This window comes from Symphalangus syndactylus, chromosome 5 (genome assembly GCF_028878055.3).
Source record: "Symphalangus syndactylus isolate Jambi chromosome 5, NHGRI_mSymSyn1-v2.1_pri, whole genome shotgun sequence".
Taxonomy (NCBI): domain Eukaryota; kingdom Metazoa; phylum Chordata; class Mammalia; order Primates; family Hylobatidae; genus Symphalangus; species Symphalangus syndactylus.
In genome coordinates, this window is record NC_072427.2 from 78,003,915 (window position 1) to 78,022,778 (window position 18,864).

The window sequence follows — 18,864 nt, forward strand, 5'->3', positions numbered from 1 at the left end:
TCAAGCGATCCGCCCGCCTCAGCTCCTCAAGCAGCAGGGACTACAAGCGCGTGCCACCACGCCCAGCTAATTTTTTTATTTTTGTAGAGACAGGGTTTCACCATGTTGCCCAAGCTAGTCTGGAACTCCTGAGCTCAAGCGATCCGTCAGCCTCGGCCCCCCAAAGTGCTGGGATTACGGGCGTGAGCCACGGGTCCTGGCCCAATTACTTTCTTCAATCTGAGCAGGAGCGCTGGAAGAAAAGCTCTCACTTACATATAATTTTTTAGAGACAGAGTCTCCCTCTGTCACACAGACTGGAGTGCAATGGCACAATTTCGGCTCACTGTAACCTCAACCTCTCGTGCTTGATTGCTTATATAATCTCGGCTCACTGTAATCTCAACCTCCCGGGCTCGATCGCATATATATAAATACATACATATATTTGTTTGTTTAGACGTTATCTCAGTCTGTCCAACAGGCTGGAGTGCAGTGGTTGCGATCTCGGCTCACTGCAACCTCCGCCTCCCGGGTTCAAACAATTCTCTGCCTCAGCCTCCCGAGTAGCTGGGATTACAGGCGCCCGCCACCAAGCCCGGCTAATTTTTGTGTTTTTAGTAGAGACGGGGTTTCGCCATGCTGGCCAGGCTGGTCTTGAACTCCTGACCTCGTGATCCACCCGCCTCAGCCTCCCAAGGTGCTGGGATTACAGGCGTGGGCCACCGCGCCCCGCCGATCGCTTATATTTTTTAAAAGATGTTTTCTTCGTTTTCTAGCCCCTTCTAACCCGCTACAAAGTTTCAGAGGCTTAATGCTATCGCAAAGGGCCTTCAGAGGTCAAGCTCGGGGGTGCAGCTCCCTAATGAGGGGCAGCCTCAGAGGGGACCGACCCCGCCCAGGATGAGCGGCGCCAGGTAGCGGGGGGACGCTCCCGGGTGTCCCCGGGCCCTGGCTGGGGGAGGTGTTGTGGGGCGCACGTACCCAAGCTCAGGCGAGGCGAGTGCGCGGCCGCTGCTGTAGCTGGCGCTGGCCATTGAGGAGCTTCTGCGCCACCGTGGGATGGTGCCCGCCAGGTGCCGGCCGGTTGGCGCGTAGCGCCTCTTCGCGCAGAGTCTGGCCTTTGATGCGACCGGCCAAGTCGTAAAGCTCCTCCTGGTAGCTTATAGGCGACAGCGGCCAGGCCGAAGCCTCCGGACACAAAAGCGCCAGTCCAGCGGCGGGTTACAGCCCGCCCGGCCGCCTGCAGCCAGCCGTCCGCACATGCGCGCTCCTGGAAGCCCCCAGCAGCCCCTCCGCGAGTTCCGATTGGCTCCGCGTGAGAGGCGGTCCTTGGGGACGCCATAGTGGTGGGCCTTCGGTGACGTCACAGGCGCGGGCGTTCGGCGACGTCACTGGGGCGTTAGGGTCCTTGCAGCTGGGCAGTTTTCTCCTCAGCGTGTAGCCTGGTAACCACGACCTCTCCGCCAGGTCCTGTGTGTTGCTGGCTGGAGAAGGGTAGTTGAAAACTCAGACCAAGCACAGTGTTTATTTTGGTCAAAACTAGAAGACTATGTCCAGGCGCGGCCGAGGCTGAAGGATCCCTTCAGGCCAAGAGCAACCTAGCAATATGGCGCGACCGGATCTCTGTAGTCCTGCCTCAGCCCCCCAGCTACTTGAACCCGAAAGTTCGAGGCTCCAATGAGCTATGATCCCACCACAGCATTGCAGCCTGCCAGACTGAGGTAAACCCTGTCTAAAAAAATAGAAAAAAAAAAAAAAAAAAACTATCCAAGTGTGCAACAGGGAGGGACCACTTAAATAAAACATGAGGCTGGCTGGGCCCTGTAATCCCAGCATTTTGGGAGGCCGAGGCGGGAGGATGGATGGCTTGGGCTCAGGAGTTCGAGGCCAGCCTGGGCAACATGACGAAACCCAGTCTCTACAAAAGATACAAAAATTAGCCAGGCGCGGTGCGCACCTGGCCAGATTTTTGTACCTTTTGTAGAGTGGGGGTCTGGTTATGTTGCCCAGGCCCGTTTCGAACAACTGGGTTTAAGCGATCTTCTCACCTTGGCCATGAGAGTTGTCGGGATTGCAGGCATGAGGGACCACGCCCTGCTTGGGTTAGGCTATTTAATAAAGTGCTCGTCCCGGCTCCTTGGCTGACGCCTGTAATCCCAGCACTTTGGGAGGCCGAGGCGGGTGGATCACCTGAGGTCAGGAGTTCGAGACTAGCCTGGCCATGGTGAAACCCAGTCTCTACAAAAAATACAAAAATTAGCCGTATGTGGTGGTCCATGCCTGAAGTCCCAGCTACTCGGCAGGCTGATACAGAATTGCTTGAACCCAGGAGGCGGAGGTTGCAGTGAGCCAAGATGGCACCAGTGCACCCCAGCCTGGGTGACACAGCGAGACTCCAGTTTGACACCAGCCTGGGCAATGTAGTGAAACCCTATCTCTATAAAACAAACAAAAAACCGAGGTGTAAATGTGTCCACCTGTGGCCCTAGCTACTTAGGAGGCTGAGGCAGGAGGATCACTTGAGGCCAGGAGCTTAAGGCTGCAGTGAGCTATGATCATCCCACTGCTCTCCATCCTCAGCAATAGAATGAAAGCCTGTCTCTAGATAGCTAGCTAGCTAGATAATTGATACGTAGTTTTCTTTCTTTCTTCTTTCTTCCTTTCTCCTTCCTTCCTTCCTTCCTTCCTTCCTTCCTTTCTTTCTTTTTTTTTTTTTTTTTTTAGACAGAGTCTTGTTCTGTTACCTAGGCTGGGGTGCAGATCTTGGCTCACTGGCTCACTGCAACCTCTGCCTCCTGGGTTCAAGCGATTCTGCTGCCTCAGCCCCCTGAAAAGCTGGGATTACAGGTGCCCAACACCACAGCCAGCTAATATATATATGTATATATCAGTAGAGACGGGGTTACATCATGTTGCCCAGGCTGGTCTCAAACTCCTGACCTCAAGTGATCCATCCACCTCGGCCTCCCAAATTGCTGGGATTTTGGGCATGAGCCACTGAGCCCAGCTCGTTTTTAAAAAAGGATTTCTTGACCAGTCTCAGTGGCTCACACCTGTAATTCCAACACTTTGGGAGGGAGAGGTGGGTGGATCAACTGAGGTCAGGAGTTCGAGACCAGCCTGACCAACATGGAGAAACTCTGTCTCTATTAAAAATACAAAATTAGCCAGGCATGGTGGTGCTTGCCTGTAATCCCAGCTACTTGGGCCTGGTAATTGAACCCCTCAGACCTGAGGATGAGAAATCTTGCCTCAGTTCTTCCCCACGTGATCAGCCCAGGGGTAAGGAAGGAGAGACCGGAAAAGAGGACCCATGAGAAGAGCCTTCTCCTGGAGTTTGAGGCCCACTCCCTCCTGCCCTGGCCTCTCCTCTGTCTAGGACTCCTCCCTGCTCTGCCCCACTCCTGGAGACATGATGCATGGGAGGCTGCGTTTAAGTACACGCCTCAGCGGCATCCCTAAGCCCAAAGTGGGCAGGCTCACCTGCAGGGGATCAGAGTAACATGGCGGGAAGGGAGGGTGAAGGCCACCCTGGAACCGCACCTCTCTGCCTCACATCACTCGGGTGCATTCCTCCCTCACCTCACTCAGGCAGCGGCATGAGTTCAATAGGAATGATGCCCTGCTCCCTCTGCTGCCTCTTTTTAGTCTTGGGGCTACCATAACACTTTCCCTTCCCCAGCACTGCCAACCTGCTGGGACATTGGGCTTCCCTCTCCCAGGGTCCTGGGGACAGGCCCATCCCGTATCATACCTGCAGAGAGACACTTTTTTCCCCAGATCAGCCAGGTTTCATGAGTTAAATGCAGACCTGAATCATACCAAGCTGAGATTGGGGTACACACTCTCCTCTACTGAAAAGTAGTGAGGGATTCCAACTTGGTGAGAGGGAGAGTGGGGCAGAACCAGACCAGACAAGAGTGCTCACCTGGAAAAAGCCTGCTATCAAAGGCCTTGGTGAGTGCTGGGTGTGGTGGCTCACTCCTCAGCACTTTGGGAGGCTGAGATAGGTGGATCACTTGAGGCAAGGAGTTTGAGCCCAGCCTGGGGAACATGGCAGAATCCCATCTCTACTAAGAATACAAAACTTAGCTAGGCATGCTATGCTCCTGTAATCACTGCTACTCAGGAGGCTGAGGCAGGAGAATGGCTTGAACTGGGGAGGCAGAGGTCGAAGTGAGCCAAGATTGTGTCACTGCACTCCAGTCTGGGAGACAGAGTGAAACTGTGTCTCAAAAAAAAAAAAAAAAAAGAAAATGGCCTTGGCAGAAGGACCGGCCTGGCAGTGCCTTCCCTTGAATTTCTCCTGGGTAGGCCCCTGCCGTGAGGAGGCACTTCCTTCTTCCTGTCCATGGCCCACAGCAAAGGAATGTGTGCTTCTAAGGGGTTTGGTGGGGCACTGTTGACAGAACTGAAAACCTACTTCAGGTGGGTTTTTTTTTTTGTTGTTGTTGTTGTTGTTGAGATGGAGCCTGGCTCTGTCACCCAGGGTGGGGTGCAGTGGCACAATCTTGGCTCACTGCAACCTCTGCCCCACCCTGGGTTCAAACAGTTCTCATGTCTCAGCCTCCTGAGTAGCTGAGATTATAGGCATGTGCCACCACGCCTGGCTAATTTTTGTATTTTTTTTAGAAATGGGGTTTCACCATGTTGGCAAGGCTGGTCTGGAATTTCTGACCTCAAGTGATCCACCCACCTCGGCCTCCCAAAGTGCTGGGATTACAGGCATGAGCTACCATGTCCAGCCCCTTCAGGTGGGTTTTGAGGCTTCACTACAATACTAGTTTCCCGTGGCTGCTGCAACAAATTATCGCACACTAAATGTCAGTGCTTTTTATAAGGTGAAACAGATTAGCTTGTGGGGCTTTTGTTGTGATGGTGATTTATTAGATTATTTAAAGACAGTAATGCTCAAGTGTTGTAAAATTATAAAGACAATCTTCACATTTCATAATTTTTTTTTTTCAGACAAAGTTTCACACTTGTTGTTCAGGCTGGAGTTGCAATCTCGGCTTACCACTACTTCTGTCTCCCAGATTCAAGAGATTCTCCTGCCTCAGCCTCCCAAGTAGCTGGGACTATAGGTGTTCGTCACCCCACCCAGGTAATTTTTGTACTTTAGTAGAGGCGGGGTTTCACCATGTTGACCAGGATGGTCTTGATCTCTTGACCTCGTGATCTGCCTGCCTCGGACTCCCACAGTGCTGGGATTACAGGTGTGAGCCACCCCTCAGCCCACATTTTATAACTTTAAAGCAGTATTAATGGTAACTGCCTTAGGGAAAGATACTTTTGTTGTGATATATAAGTATGATATTCAAGTATATTGTACAGCAAAGGACCTTAAACCTAAGTCAGCACTAATGTGTTATATGGCACACATAAAACTTTAATACAAATATTAATGTTTAGCAAATTGACCTTAACACATAATGATAGCAAAAAAATGGAGCTGTTCTGATGATAGACCATTGGTTCTGTCTGATTTTAATACTCCCCATGCTCTTGACTTTTTCTTTTTTTCTTTGAAACAGTCTTGCTGTCTCACCCAGGCTGGAGTGCAGTGGTGCGATCTTAGCTCACTGCAACCTCCACCACTCAGGTTCATGTGATCCTCCCACCACAGCCTCCCTAGTAGCTTGGACTGCAGGCAATTGCCACCACGCCTGGCTAATTTTTATATTTTTAGTAGAGATGGGGTTTCACCATGTTGGCCAGGCTGGTCTCAACTCCTGACCTCAGGTGATTCACCTGCCTCGGCCTCCCAAAGTGTTTGGGTTACAGGCATGAGCCACTGCACCTGGCTACCTCTTGACTTTTTATAGCTGTTATATTATTTTCATCTTAAGTAAATAAATGTTAGCTGAAATGATACAGTTCAGGAGAATCTTCTGCTTCTGTTACTAAAAAAAATTATTTTTATAAGTCCAATAAAGTTACGCTAATGTTTATGTTTGGAAAATATTACCTTTTCTGGCCAGGCCTGGTAGCTCATGCCTGTAATACCAGCACTTTGGGAGGCTGAGGTGGACAGATCTCCTGAGGTCAGGAGTTCGAGACCAGCCTACAAAATACAAAAATTAGTAGGGCATGGTGGCAGGTGCCTGTAGTCCCAGCTACTCGGGAGGCTGAGACAGGAGAATTGCTTGGATCCAGGAGGCAATGGTTCCCGTGAGCTGAGATCCTGCCACCGCACTCCATCCTGGGTGACAGAGCGAGATGCCATCTCAAAAAAAAAAAAAATACTTCTTCCATTTACTACTATCTGTATTAAATAATATTAGCTGGTATGTTTTTCTGGCTTTATAATGTGGTTCAGATTTCTGTAGAAATTCTGGCTGTATCTACATTGCCTTAAAGTAATGGGATATTTCTTTTGTTTTTTTCAGCTGGAGTTTCACTTTTGTCTCCCATGCTGGTGTATGATCCTGGCTCACTGCAATCTCTGCCTCCCAGGTTCAAGCGATTCTCCTAGCTCAGCCTCCTGAGCAGCTGGGATGACAGGCACCTGCCACAACGCCTGGCTAATTTTTGTATGTTTAGTAGAGATGGGGTTTCACCATGTTGGCCAGGCTGGTCTTGAACTCCTGACTTCATGATTTGTCTGCCTCAGCCTTCCAAAGTGTTGGGATTACAGGTGTGAGCCACCATGGCCAGCCTTTCTTTTCTTTTCAAAGCCACCCTTGGTGATGAAATGTAAAATATGCACCAGTGAATATTACTTTGCTGAATATTGCCTAGTGAATATTAAGTATTTATTCTCACCTTTCAGACATGAACTTATGAATTCAACACATGAAGACTTACAACTTGATAAACCAGCTTTAGGAGGTAGGTCTTCAGTCTTAAATCAGATTAGAAGATTATGTGAAATAATTATTTAATGCTTAATGATTTTTTTAATGGTACCTTTCACATGAAATAAGATCCCTCTTACTTTTAATTATGTTCCAGGACAGGAGAATTCATGTTATCAAAATTCTAATACTCTTTAGAACAATAAACTCATTTTCTTTTTATTAACCCCTTATAAATACATGTAAATGTTGCATTTATGGGTAGACATAACTAAAAGCACAATAGTTGCCCTACTTTTGACATGCAAGATTTATCTGGCATAATGCATTGAACAGTTTATAATTGAAGTCTACACTAATCAACTGAACAAGCATTCATCAAATGTCCACGATACCCAGGACATAAGAAGGTTCCTTTTAGAGTATGGAGCCATGCATATCATCTCTTAATTGTTAGATGTGTTTTGAAAGAAATAGAAATATATTTGATTTTCTTACTTGTTTTGGCTCTGGAGTGGAGTGCAGACAAAAAAGAATGGAATCACACTGTTTAGATTTACTAAAATGGAAGGATTGCCAGCAAGATCATATCCCTAGTCTCCCCATAGCAAATGGCACCTGCTAACTGTTCACTGTTTTTTTTTTTTGAGATGACGTTTTCCTCTGTTGCCCATGCTGGAGTGCAATGGTATGATCTCAGCTCACTGCAAGCTCCACCTCCTGGGTTCAAGCAATTCTCCCTACCTCAGCCTCCCAAGTAGCTGGGATTACAGGCACCTGCCAGCATGCCTGCCTAAGTTTTTTATTTGCAGTAGAGTTTGGGTTTCACCATGTTGGCCAGGCTGTTCTGGAACTGCTGACCTCAGGTGATCTGCCCTCCTTGGCCTCCCAAAGTACTGGGATTATAGGCATGAGACAGCCTGTCCTGCCTGCTAGTGGTTCTTGAGCACACAGTTCTGCTTTTTCCTAGCTTTAATGAATGTCTGATTCTTCCTTTTTTTGTGCAGTGTATGTCAGCATTGTTTCAGTAATAAATACAATCTGGATCTTAGAAATAATATTAGTCACAGGCACCAGGTGCAGTGGCTCACGCCTGTAATCCCAGCACTTTGGGAGGCTGAGGCGGGTGGAGCACGAGGTCAGGAATCGAGACCATTCTAGCTAACACGGTGAAACCCCTTCTCTACTAAAAATACAAAAAATTAGCCAGGTGTGTGTAGTCCCAGCTACTCGGGAGGCTGAGGCAGGAGAATGGTGTGAACCCAGGAGGCGGAGCTTGCAGTGAGCCGAGATTGTGCCACTGCACTCCAGCCTGGGCGACAGAGCGAGACTCCATGTCAAAAAAAAAAATAAATAAATTAGTCACAGGAAAGAAAAATACTGCCATTTTATAATAATAATATTTAATAACCTAAGTTATTAAACCCATTAGATTTTGAAAACTTGTATTCCTGTGATTTCGATAGTGAAGGAAGTATGGTATACCAGAATCACTAAATTATGAAAGATGGTGGATCAGCTTTTTGCAAAAAAATCTGGTAAGTCTGTTTTTTCCCCTTCAATTAAATTATATTACTGAGTAATGTTTTTAATAATGATGTTTTATTTAGGAAAGTAAATACAATGAGTAGTACTCAGCTCCAGTTTTCTCTTACTGTTTTGTTTTTGAGACAGAGTTTCATTCATGTTACCCAGGCTGGAGTGCAGTGGCGTGGTCTCGGATCACTGCAACTTCCACCTCCCAGGTTCAAGCTATTGTCCTGCCTCAGCCTCCCAAGTAGGTGGGATTACTGGCACCTGCCACCATGCCCAGCTAATTTTTGTATTTTTAATAGAGATGGGGTTTCATCATGTTGGTCAGGCTGGTCTCAAACTCCTGATCTCAGGTGATCCACCCACCTCAGCCTCCCAACCTGCTGGGATTATAGGCCTGAACCACCACGCCCGGGCTCTCATACTGGTTTTTTTTTTTTTTTTTTTTTTTCGAGATGGAGTCCAGGCTGGACTGCAATGGTGCGATCTTGGCTCACTGCAACCTCTACCTCCTGGGTTCAAGCGATTCTCCTGTGTCAGCCTCCTGAATAGCTGGGATCACAGGCATGTACCACCACACCTAATTTTTTTTTTTGTATTTTTTGTAGAGATGGGGTTTCACCATGTTGGCCAGGCTGGTCTTAAACTCCTGACCTTAGGTGATCCACCTGCCTTGGCCTTCCAGAGTGCTGAGATTACAGGTGAGAGTCACCGAACTCCACCAGGAGTGGATTATTTTTATGATTCACCTTTTAGACCATAGAGAATAACTTCCTGATGTTGCCATGCATTTGTAAACTGCCATGGCGTTGGTGGGAGTGTAGCAGTGAGGATGACCAGAGGTCACTTTCGTCGTTATCTTGGTTTTGGCTGGCTTTTTTACTGCAACTCATTTTATCAGCAAGGTCTTTATGACCTGTATATTGTGCTGACCTCCTCCATCACCCTGTGACTTAGAAAGACTTAACCATCTGGGAATGCAGCTCAGTAGGTCTCAGCCTCATTTTACCCAGCTCCTATTTAAAATCGAGTTGCTGTCATTCAAATGCCTACGACAGTATTGCTGCTTTCTTTAAGGTTCCTGAAAGGGAGAGAGGAAATATTAGATTTTTCATGGCTGTGAACCACTGCAAGTATTGAGGAAATATTTACTACTTCCAGCCTCATAATCCTGCAGTCATTTGGCACCTGTGAGTCAGGTGCCAGGTGTGGGGGGAGGGGGAACTGCCCCATACATTCTGGAGCATAGATAAGGTGTTAAGGTCTGGGATAGAATTAAGTAGAATAAGGGGATGGGGAGGCAGGGGGTGTGATTGGGGCAGCCTTGATGATACGTGAGGAGCACATTCTGCAGTGGGCCTCACCTCTTTCTGAAACTTCCACTTTTTTCACTCTCAACTTCAACAATTGGTTCTTTTTTATTTTATAGAAAGATTGTTAGAATTAGGTTTATATATTTTCTTGTTGAATTAACAGAATAATTTTATTTAACATCACTCTCTAGTGTGACTGAAAGCCTCTAATCCTTTACTGTTATTTGTTTATGGGCACATTTGCTTTTACAGCTATGATAATTATTTTATTTTGTGTGGTTTCTCAAAAGCACTTGTTTCTTATATCAAAGAGTCTGTATACTAGAGTCTTTCAGATTTGGTGCTAATAACATTAAGTAAGAATTTAAGACAAGTCTTGAGATGTTAGAGGAAAGCCAGTCTAAGAACAAATAAATTAATTATTAATTTATTTATTTTGAGTTGACATTTAAGTTGAGGTGTGGAGGTGGAGGAGACAGTTGGATAAATGAGTTTAGAAGTAAGGAGAAAGATCTGGGAATAGATATAATTTTGGATTTTATAGTGGCATTTTGATAGCAATTGTTGATATTGCCAAAATAATTCATCAATGAGCTCCCTGACAGCTCCCCGACCTTTCTTTTTAAAGAAACAGGGTTGGTCGGGTGCGGTGGCCAATGCTTGTTATCCCAGCATTTTGGAAGGCGGATCACCTGAGGTCGGGAGTTTGAGAGCAGCCTGACCAACATGGAGAAACCCCATCTCTACTAAAAATACAAAATTAGCTGGGTGTGGTGGTGTGTGCCTATAATCCCAGCTACTCAGGAGGCTGAGGCAGGAGAACTGCTTGAGCCCAGCAGCCGGAGGTTGCAGTGAGCCGAGATCACACCATTACACTCCAGCCTGGGCAACAAGAGTGAAACTCGATCTCAAAAAAAAAAAAAAAGAAAAGAAACAGGGTCTTCTTATGTTGTCTGGGCTGGACTAGAACTCCTATGCTCACGTTATCCTCCTGCCTCAGTCTCCAAGTAGCTGGGGCTACAGGCACATGCCAGCATGTCCAGCTTTGAGCCACTCCCACCCATCATGTTGCAAAATATTTAAATGTTACATACAGAGGTGCGAGGGAGATGTGCATATAAGCAGCACCATATAAATTGCTTGAATCTTTTTTTTAGAGTTCTGTTTGGATGTGGCTTCAGAGCAGGGATTAGTCAATTCACTTTTACTTTTTTTCTTTTTTTTTTTTTTTGAGGTGGATTCTCACTCTGTCACCAGGCTGGAGTGCAGTGGCAAAATCTCAGCTCACTTCAGCCTCTGCCTCCTGGATTCTCTTGCCTCAGCCCCGTGAGTAGCTGGGATTACAGGTGCCTGCCACCATACCTGGCTGATTTTTTGTTTGTTTGTTTGTTTTTTGTATTTTTGGTAGAGACAGGCTTTCACCATGTTGGCCAGGCTGGTCTCGAAATCCTGACTCATGTGATCCACCTGCCTCAGCCTCCCACAGTGCTGGGATTACGGGTATGAGTCACAGCACCCGGCTGTTTTATTTTACCTTTTTAAATCACAATTTTTATACCTATTCAAAAGTAGAGAAAATAGTACAATGACCACTAAAATACCCATTCCTCAATTTCTGTGATCTTTAAGATTGTCTCACATTTTGTTCTATTCCTTTACCTCCCTTTGCAGGAATATTGCAAAGCACATCAGTCATCACATCATTTTATCTGTTCAGTGTGCATCCCCGAACAGCATTCACGTATTCCTACACAGCCAGTATCTCATCACATCTGACAAAATTGACAATGATTTTTTTGGTGTCAGCTCATATGCAGACCTTAGTTGAGTTTCCTCACTCTTTCTTTTCTTTTTCTTTTTTTTTTTTTTGAGACAGAGTCTTGTACTGTCACCCAGGCTGGAGTACAATGGCGTAATCTTGGCTCACTGCAGCCTCTGCCCCCTGTGCTCCAGCAATTCTCCTGCCTCAGCCTCCTGAGTAGCTGGGATTACAGGCACATGCCACCACGCCTGGCTAATTTTTCTCTTTTTAGTAGAGACAGGGTTTCGCCATATTGGCCAGGCTGGTCTTGAACTCCTGACCTCAGGTGATCCTCCCACCTCAGCCTCCCAAAGTGCTGGGATTACAGGCATGAGCCACCACACCCAGCCAAGTTTCTCACTCTTACATGGACAGTATCTCATTTTCTCATTATCTGAAAAATTTTGCTTTAAATCTGGATCCAAAAAATCTTCATGTGCTAACTTTGGTTATTATGCTTCTTGTAATCTAAACTGGCCTCTGCTTACTTTTTTTATTTCCCATTCCATGAATTCTGTGTGCAAAGTTTTATATATATATATATATATATATACATATATATATATATGTATATATATATATATATATCTTGCTCACGAGGTTGAAGGGGGTAAAGAACATTGATCTTGTTGTTTCAGTGTAGATGAAAGTTTAGCCTGAAATGTGCCAGTTTGCAACAGCAAATGGAGGAGGGTTATTACAGTCATGAACAGTTCATAGCAAAAGGCTGCTTCCAAATAGTATTTGCAGGCCGGGTGCAGTGGCTCATGCCTGTAATCCCAGCCCTTTAGGAGGCAGAGATGGGTGGATCACTTGAGGTTAGGAATTTGAGACCAGCCTGGCCAACATAGTGAAACCCCGACTCTACTGAAAAGTACAAAAGTTAGCCAGGCATGGTGGTGGGCACCTGTAATTTTAGCTACTCAGGAGGCTGAGGCAGGAGAATCACTTGAACCCAGGAGGCAGAGGTTGGAATGAACCAAGATCATGCTACTGCACTCCAATCTGGGTGACGGAGCAAGACTCCATCTCGAAAAAGAAAAAAAAAATAGTATTTAGATTGTATTCTTTATTGTCTATAACGATTTTCTTTCTCTCTCTTCTTCCTAAGGATACTGAAAAATAGAGTTCAATCTTTTAAGATCTTAGAGTTATTTTGTCTTGGGACCAGGGCACTTAAATTTGCCAAAATCAGGCTGTTAATGATGGGTAATATTTATTTATTTATTTATTTATCTGTTTATTTATTTATTTTTGAGATGGAGTGTCGCTCTGTCACCCAGACTGGAGTGCAGTGGCGCGATCTCTGCTCACTGCAAGCTCTGCCTCCCAGGTTCATGCCATTCTCTTGCCTCAGCTTTCTGAGTAGCTGGAACTACAGGTGCCCGCCACCACACCCAGCTAATTTTTTGTATTTTTAGGAGAGATGGGGTTTCACCGTGTTAGCCAAGATGGTCTCAATCTCCGGACCTCATGATCCGCCCGTCTCGGCCTCCCAAAGTGTTGGGATTACAGGCGTGAGCCACTGTGCTTGGCTATTCTTATTATTATTATTTTCGTTTTTAAAATTTTTATTTCTCAGCCTTGCGATTCTGATACGTAACAATGCAAGTATCTTCAAAGATAGAAAACATATACAGTTATCATTAAAATGGGAGAACTCAGAATACACAATCATGGAGCAGTGCCCTCCACCAGCCCCCCAGCTAACTACAGCTGCAAGCATGATTCTCATGCTCTCTTGTACCTAGTGTTCAACTAGTGACACAGCTTCTTCACTCATGGGGAAGGGCCATCAGCAAATGGCACTTAAACATGGGGGCTTGAGAAAGATCCCACACACTCGAGGCCATGTTGGAGACATTTCATGAAAGGATTAGGTGGGTTACCCCTGGCTTTCTGCCCCAGAGTTTATCAAAACTGATATTAAAGTAAATGCATTGTAAGCCACACATACAAGTTGTGGAGTGAAATAAACTGAGTGATACTTTTGTTTGTCCTGTTTTATAGACTAATTAAATTGTGGCCTTGGATTGTGGGTAGGATTTTGTGATTATTATTATTTTTATTATACTAGAAGTTCTGGGGTACATGTGCAGAACGTGTAGTTTTGTTACATAGCTATACACAGGTGCCATGGTTGTTTGCTGCACCCATCAACCCCTCATGTACATTAGGTATTTCTCCTAATGCTATCCCTTCTTTAGCCCCCAACCCCCCGACAGGCCCCGATGTGTGATGTTCTCCTCCCTGTGTCCATGTGTTCTCATTGTTCAACTCCCACTTATGAGTGAGAACATGCAGTTTTTGATTTTCTGTTCTTGTGTTAGTTTGCTAAGAATGATGGTTTCCAGCTTCATCCATGTTCCTGCAAAGGACATGAACTCATCCTTTTTTATGCCTGCATAGTATTCCATGGTGTATATGTGCCACATTTTCTTTATCTGGTCTATCATTGATGAACTTTTGGGCTAGTTCCAAGTTTTTGCTATTGTGAATAGTGCCACAATGAACATACTTGCGTATGTGTCTTTATAGTAGAATGATTTATAATCCTTTAGGTATATGCCCAATAATGGGATTGCTGGATCAAATGGTATTTCTGATTCTAGATCCTTGAGGAATCGCTACACTGTCTTTCACAATGGTTAACCTAATTTACACTCCCAACAACTGTGTAAAAGCATTCCTATTTCTCCACATCCCCTCCAGCATCTTCTGTTTACTGACTGTTTAATGATCACCATTCTAACTGGAGTGGTTTTGATTTACATTTCTCTAATGACCGTTGATGATGAGCTTTTTTTCATATGTTCTTTAGCTGCAGGAATGTCTTCTTTTGAGAAGTGTCTGTTCATATCCTTTGCCCATTTTTGATGGGGTTGTTTTTTTCTTGTAAATTTGTTGAAGTTCTTTGTAGATTCTGGAAATTAGCCCTTTGTCAGATAGACAGATTGCACAAATTTTGTCCCATTCTGTGGTTTGTCCCATTCTGTAGGTTGCTTGTTCACTCTGTTGATAGTTTCTTTTGCTGTGCTGTGCTCTTTAGTTTAATTAGATCCCATTTGTCAATTTTGGCTTTTGTTGCCTTTGCTTTTGCTGTTTTAGTCATGAAGTCTTTGCCTGTGCCTATGCCCTGAATGGTATTGCCTAGGTTTTCTTCTAGGGTTTTTATGGTTTTAGGTCTTACGTGTAAGTCTTTAACCCATCTTGGGCTAATTTTTGTATAAGGTGTAAGGAAGGGGTCCAGTTTCAGTTTCTGCATATGGCTCAAGCAGTTTTCCCAACACCATTTATTAAATAGGGAATCCTTTCCCCATTGCTTGTTTTTGTCAGGTTTGTCAAAGATCAGATGGTTGTAGATGTGTGATGTCATTTCTGAGGCCTCTGTTCTGTTCTATTGGTCTATATATCTGTTTTAGTACCAGTACCATGCTGTTTTGGTTACTGTAGCCTTGTAGTATAGTTTGAAGTCAGGTAGCATGATACCTCCAGCTTTGTGCTTTTTGCTTAGGATTGTCTTGCCTATGTGGGCTCTTTTTTGGTTCCATATGAAATTTAAAGTAGTTTTTTCCAATTCTGTCAAGAAAGTCAATGGTAGCTTGATAGGGATAGCATTGAATCTATAAATTACTTTGGGCAGTATGGCCATTTTTTATAATATTGATTCTTCCTATCCATGAGCATGTATTTTTCCATTTATTTGTGTCTTCTCTTATTTCCTTGGGCAGTTGTTTGTAGTTGTCCTTGAAGAGGTCCTTCACATCCCTTGTAAGTTGTATTCCTAGGCATTTTATTCTCTTTGTAGCAGTTGTGAATGGTAGTTCACTCATGATTTGGCTCTCTGTCTATTATTGGTGTATAGGGATGCTTGTGATTTATGCACATTGATTTTGTATCCTGAGACTTTGCTGAAGTTGATTATCAGCTTAAGGAAATTTGGGGCTGAGACGATGGGGTTTTCTAAATAAACAATCATGTCATCTGAAAACAGAAATTTGACTTCCTCTCTTCCAAATTGAATACCCTTTATTTCTTTCTCTTGCCTGATTACCCTGGCCAGAACTTCCAATACTATGTTGAATAGGAGTGGTGAGAGAGGGCATCTTTGTCTTGTGCCAGTTTTCAAAGGGAATGCTTCCAGTTTTTGCACATTCAGCATGATGTTGGCTGTGGGTTTGTCATAAATAGCTCTTATTATTTTGAGATATGTTTCATCAATATCTAGTTTATTGAGAGTTTTTAGCATGAAGGGTGTTGAAATTTGCGAAGGCTTTTTCTGCATCTATTGAGATAATCCTGTGGTTTTTATCATTGGTTCTGTTTGTGTGATGGATTACATTTGTTCATTTGTGTATGTTGAACCAGGCTTGCATCCCAGGTATGAAGCTGACTTGATTGTGGTGGATAAGCTTTTTGATGTGTTGCTGGATTTGATTTGTCAGTATTTTTTTTTTATTTTTTTGAGACGGAGTCTCGCTCTGTCGCCCAGGCTGGAATGCAGTGGCGCAATCTCGGCTCACTGCAAGCTCAGCCTCCTGGGTTCACACCATTCTCCTGCCTCAGCCTCCCGAGCAGCTGGGACTACAGGCGCCCGCCACCACGCCCGGCTAATTTTTTGTATTTTTAGTGGAGACGGGGTTTCACCGTGGTCTCGATCTCCTGACCTCGTGATCCGCCTGCCTCGGCCTCCCAAAGTGCTGGGATTACAAGCGTGGGCCACCGTGCCTGGCCGTCAGTATTTTATTGAGGATTTTCACATCGATGTTCATCAGGGATATTGGCCTGAAATTTTCTTTTTTGTTGTGTCTCTGCCAGGTTTTATCTGGGTGATGCTGGCCTCATAAAATGAGTTAGGGAAGAGTCCCTCTTTTTCTATTGTTTAGAATAGTTTCAGAAGGAATGGTACCAGCTCTACTTTGTACTTCTGCTGGAATTCAGCTGTGAATCTGTCTGGTCCTGGGCTTCTTTTGGTTGGTAGGCTATTAATTACTGCCTCAATTTCAGGACTTGTTACTGGTCTGTTCAGGGATTTGACTTCTTCCCGGTTTAGACTTGGGAGGGTGTATGTGTCCAGGAATTTATCCATTTCTTCTAGATTTTCTAGTTTATTTGCATAGAGATGTTTATAGTATTCCCTGATGGTAGTTGGTATTTCTGTGGCATCAGTGTTGATAGCCCCTTTATCATTTTTTTTATTGCATCTATTTGATTCTTGTCTTCTTTGTTATTCTGGCTATGGTCTATCTATTTTGTTGATCTTTTCAAAAAATCAGCTCCTGGATTCATTGAATTTTTGAAGGGTTTTTCTTGTCTCCTTCAGTTCTGCCCTGATCTTAGTTATTTCTTGTCTTCTGTTAGCTTTTGAATTTGTTTCTTCTTGCTTCTCTAGTTCTTTTAATTTTGATGTTAGGGTGTCAGTTTTAAATCTTTCCTTCTTTCTCTTGTGGGCCTTGAGTGTTATAAATTTCTCTTTAAACACTGTTTTAAATATGTCCCAGAGATTCTGGTATGTTGTGTCTTTGTTCTCTTTGGTTTTGAAGAACATCTTTATTTCTGCCTTAATTTTGTTATTTACCCACTAGTCATTCACGAGCCGGTTGTTCAGTTTCCATGTAGTTGTGTGGTTTTGAGTGAGTTTCTTAATCCTGAGTTCTAATTTAATTGCACTGTGGTCTGAGAGACTGTTTGTTATTATTTCCGTTATTTTGCATTTGCTGAGGAGTGTTTTACTTCCAATTATGTGATCAATTTTAGAATAAGTGCAATGAAGTGCTGAGAAGAATGTATATTCTGTGGATTTGGGTGGAGAGTTCTCTAGATGTCTATTGGGTCTGCTTTGTCGAGAACTGATTTCAAGTCCTTCATATCCTTGTTAATTTTCTGTCTCATTGATCTGTCTAATGATGGGTCATTTATAGTTGCCTTTGCTTTAAGTCTGTTTCAATAGTTAGTAAATATGTTTCTAGAGTTTTTCCAATTAAAAAAAATTGACCTGCACCTTGCTTTGGATTGTACTAAAATCTGATTTCAACACAAACATAATCTTCTGAATTACTTTGGTTTTTCAGCTGAAGCCTTGGGGAGCACTGAAGCCAAGGCGGTACCATACCAAAAATTTGAAACACATGTGAATGAGCTGAATGTGGAAGGACTACTGGAAAACATTCCTTTTAGAAGCCCCTCATTACATGGAATCCCAAGGCTCGAAAACATCTTTCAAGTGGGCAATCGAATTAAGTTTGTTATTAAGAGGTAAGATGATAATCTGCAGAAACAAATCCATTGTCTTCCCTAAGGAAAAATTAATTTGACCAAGATGGGCCTTTTGTTCCCCTCTCATCATGACTTCTTTATTTTAAAATTAACATTTAGATTCATTTATTGAACAAACATTTATTTAGTATAAGCATCAGATGTGCAAAACTGGTTCTAGCAAGAACCCTGTCCTTGGGAGGCTTAATACTCAGAAAAATGCAATGAAGAGTTATTGAGCATTTTTTGGGGAGAAGGCAAGGATGGCACACCCAGATCAGTCACTTGTGCATCCAGAAGGGAGGCAGTGTGTTTCAAATATGAGTAAAGGCAGAGAGGAGTCAAATATGCTCACATATTCACATACATTACCCATTCTGTGTGGAGTGAGGAGTGCCATGTGGGCGTGGTGGGATTGCCTAGATAGACTTTTGTGGCCAAATGGAGGAAGGCCTTGGCTCCTACAAAAGCAGTGGCAGTCATTAAATGGTCTCATAGCAGTTTCCTCTTAAAATAATTTGGATCTGCCCTTTAGAAAAGTTATTCTGGCTTGATTTTGAAGGGTAACACATGAGTAGTTTGAGTGTTGGGGGGTAGGAACAGAAAGCCTCTCTCTACTCATGGAAGGAATGTTGAAGTGGGTAGAGTCTTGCTTACTGATTGAAGTTGTGCATCTGTGTATATTCGTTGGGACTGAGTTATAACGGAGAGGAAAGTTTTAAGATGATACAGCAAGCTGCTTCTGGCTGTGCTGTGGGACAGTTCATCTAAGATTCAGAAATATAATTGGGCTGGTTCGGGGGAAAAGTGACTTTTGCATATTTATCTTACAAAAAAGATGACTTTGGAGACATCCAGGTGGTCTCACCTGAATGTCTGAAAATTGCTATTTTCAAAATTCAAGTCACCAAAATGATTTTTTTCACTGTAAAATGAAGGCAGAATGGATTATGTTTAAAAATTGGCTGGGCGCAGTGGCTCATGCTTGTAATCCCAGCACTTTGGGAGGCTCAGGCGGGTGGATTACCTGAGGCCAGGAGTTCAAGACCAGTCTGGCCAACATGGCAAAACCCTGTGTCTACTAAAAGTACAAAAATCAGCCAGGTGTGGTAGTGTGAACTTGCGGTCCCAGCTACTCGGGAGTCTGAGGCGGGAGAATAGCTTGAACCTGGGAGGCGGAGGT

The 18,864-nt window shown here is 44.2% G+C and overlaps 2 protein-coding genes across 16 annotated transcripts in view; one reads left to right on the plus strand and one right to left on the minus strand.

Annotated features, from left to right (window-relative positions):
- Nucleotides 1–1,324, minus strand: part of LOC129481632 (septin-7-like) — a gene marked incomplete at its 3' end in the record, with an annotated part of 93,936 nt that extends 92,612 nt beyond the window's left edge. Inside the window, 1 exon segment of the mRNA XM_063638500.1 lies at nt 873–1,324. Within this exon segment, the coding sequence (XP_063494570.1) occupies nt 873–1,324 (452 nt within the window).
- Nucleotides 1,325–1,362: 38 nt separating this feature from the next.
- LOC129483169 (general transcription factor II-I-like) overlaps nt 1,363–18,864 on the plus strand; it is a 33,914-nt gene continuing 16,412 nt past the window's right edge. For 6 of the 15 annotated variants that reach the window (XM_063640389.1, XM_063640397.1, XM_063640396.1 and 3 more), the window contains exons 1-2: nt 6,640–6,813; nt 17,498–17,681. In XM_063640389.1, the coding sequence (XP_063496459.1) occupies nt 6,672–6,813; nt 17,498–17,681 (326 nt within the window). In that variant the 5' untranslated portion in view covers nt 6,640–6,671. Of the gene's footprint in view, nt 1,704–4,950; nt 5,087–6,405; nt 6,620–6,639; nt 6,814–7,429; nt 7,449–8,211; nt 8,318–17,497; nt 18,863–18,864 lie in introns of those variants that run through there. The other 9 variants (XR_010121130.1, XR_010121131.1, XR_010121135.1 and 6 more) reach the window with 8 other exon arrangements.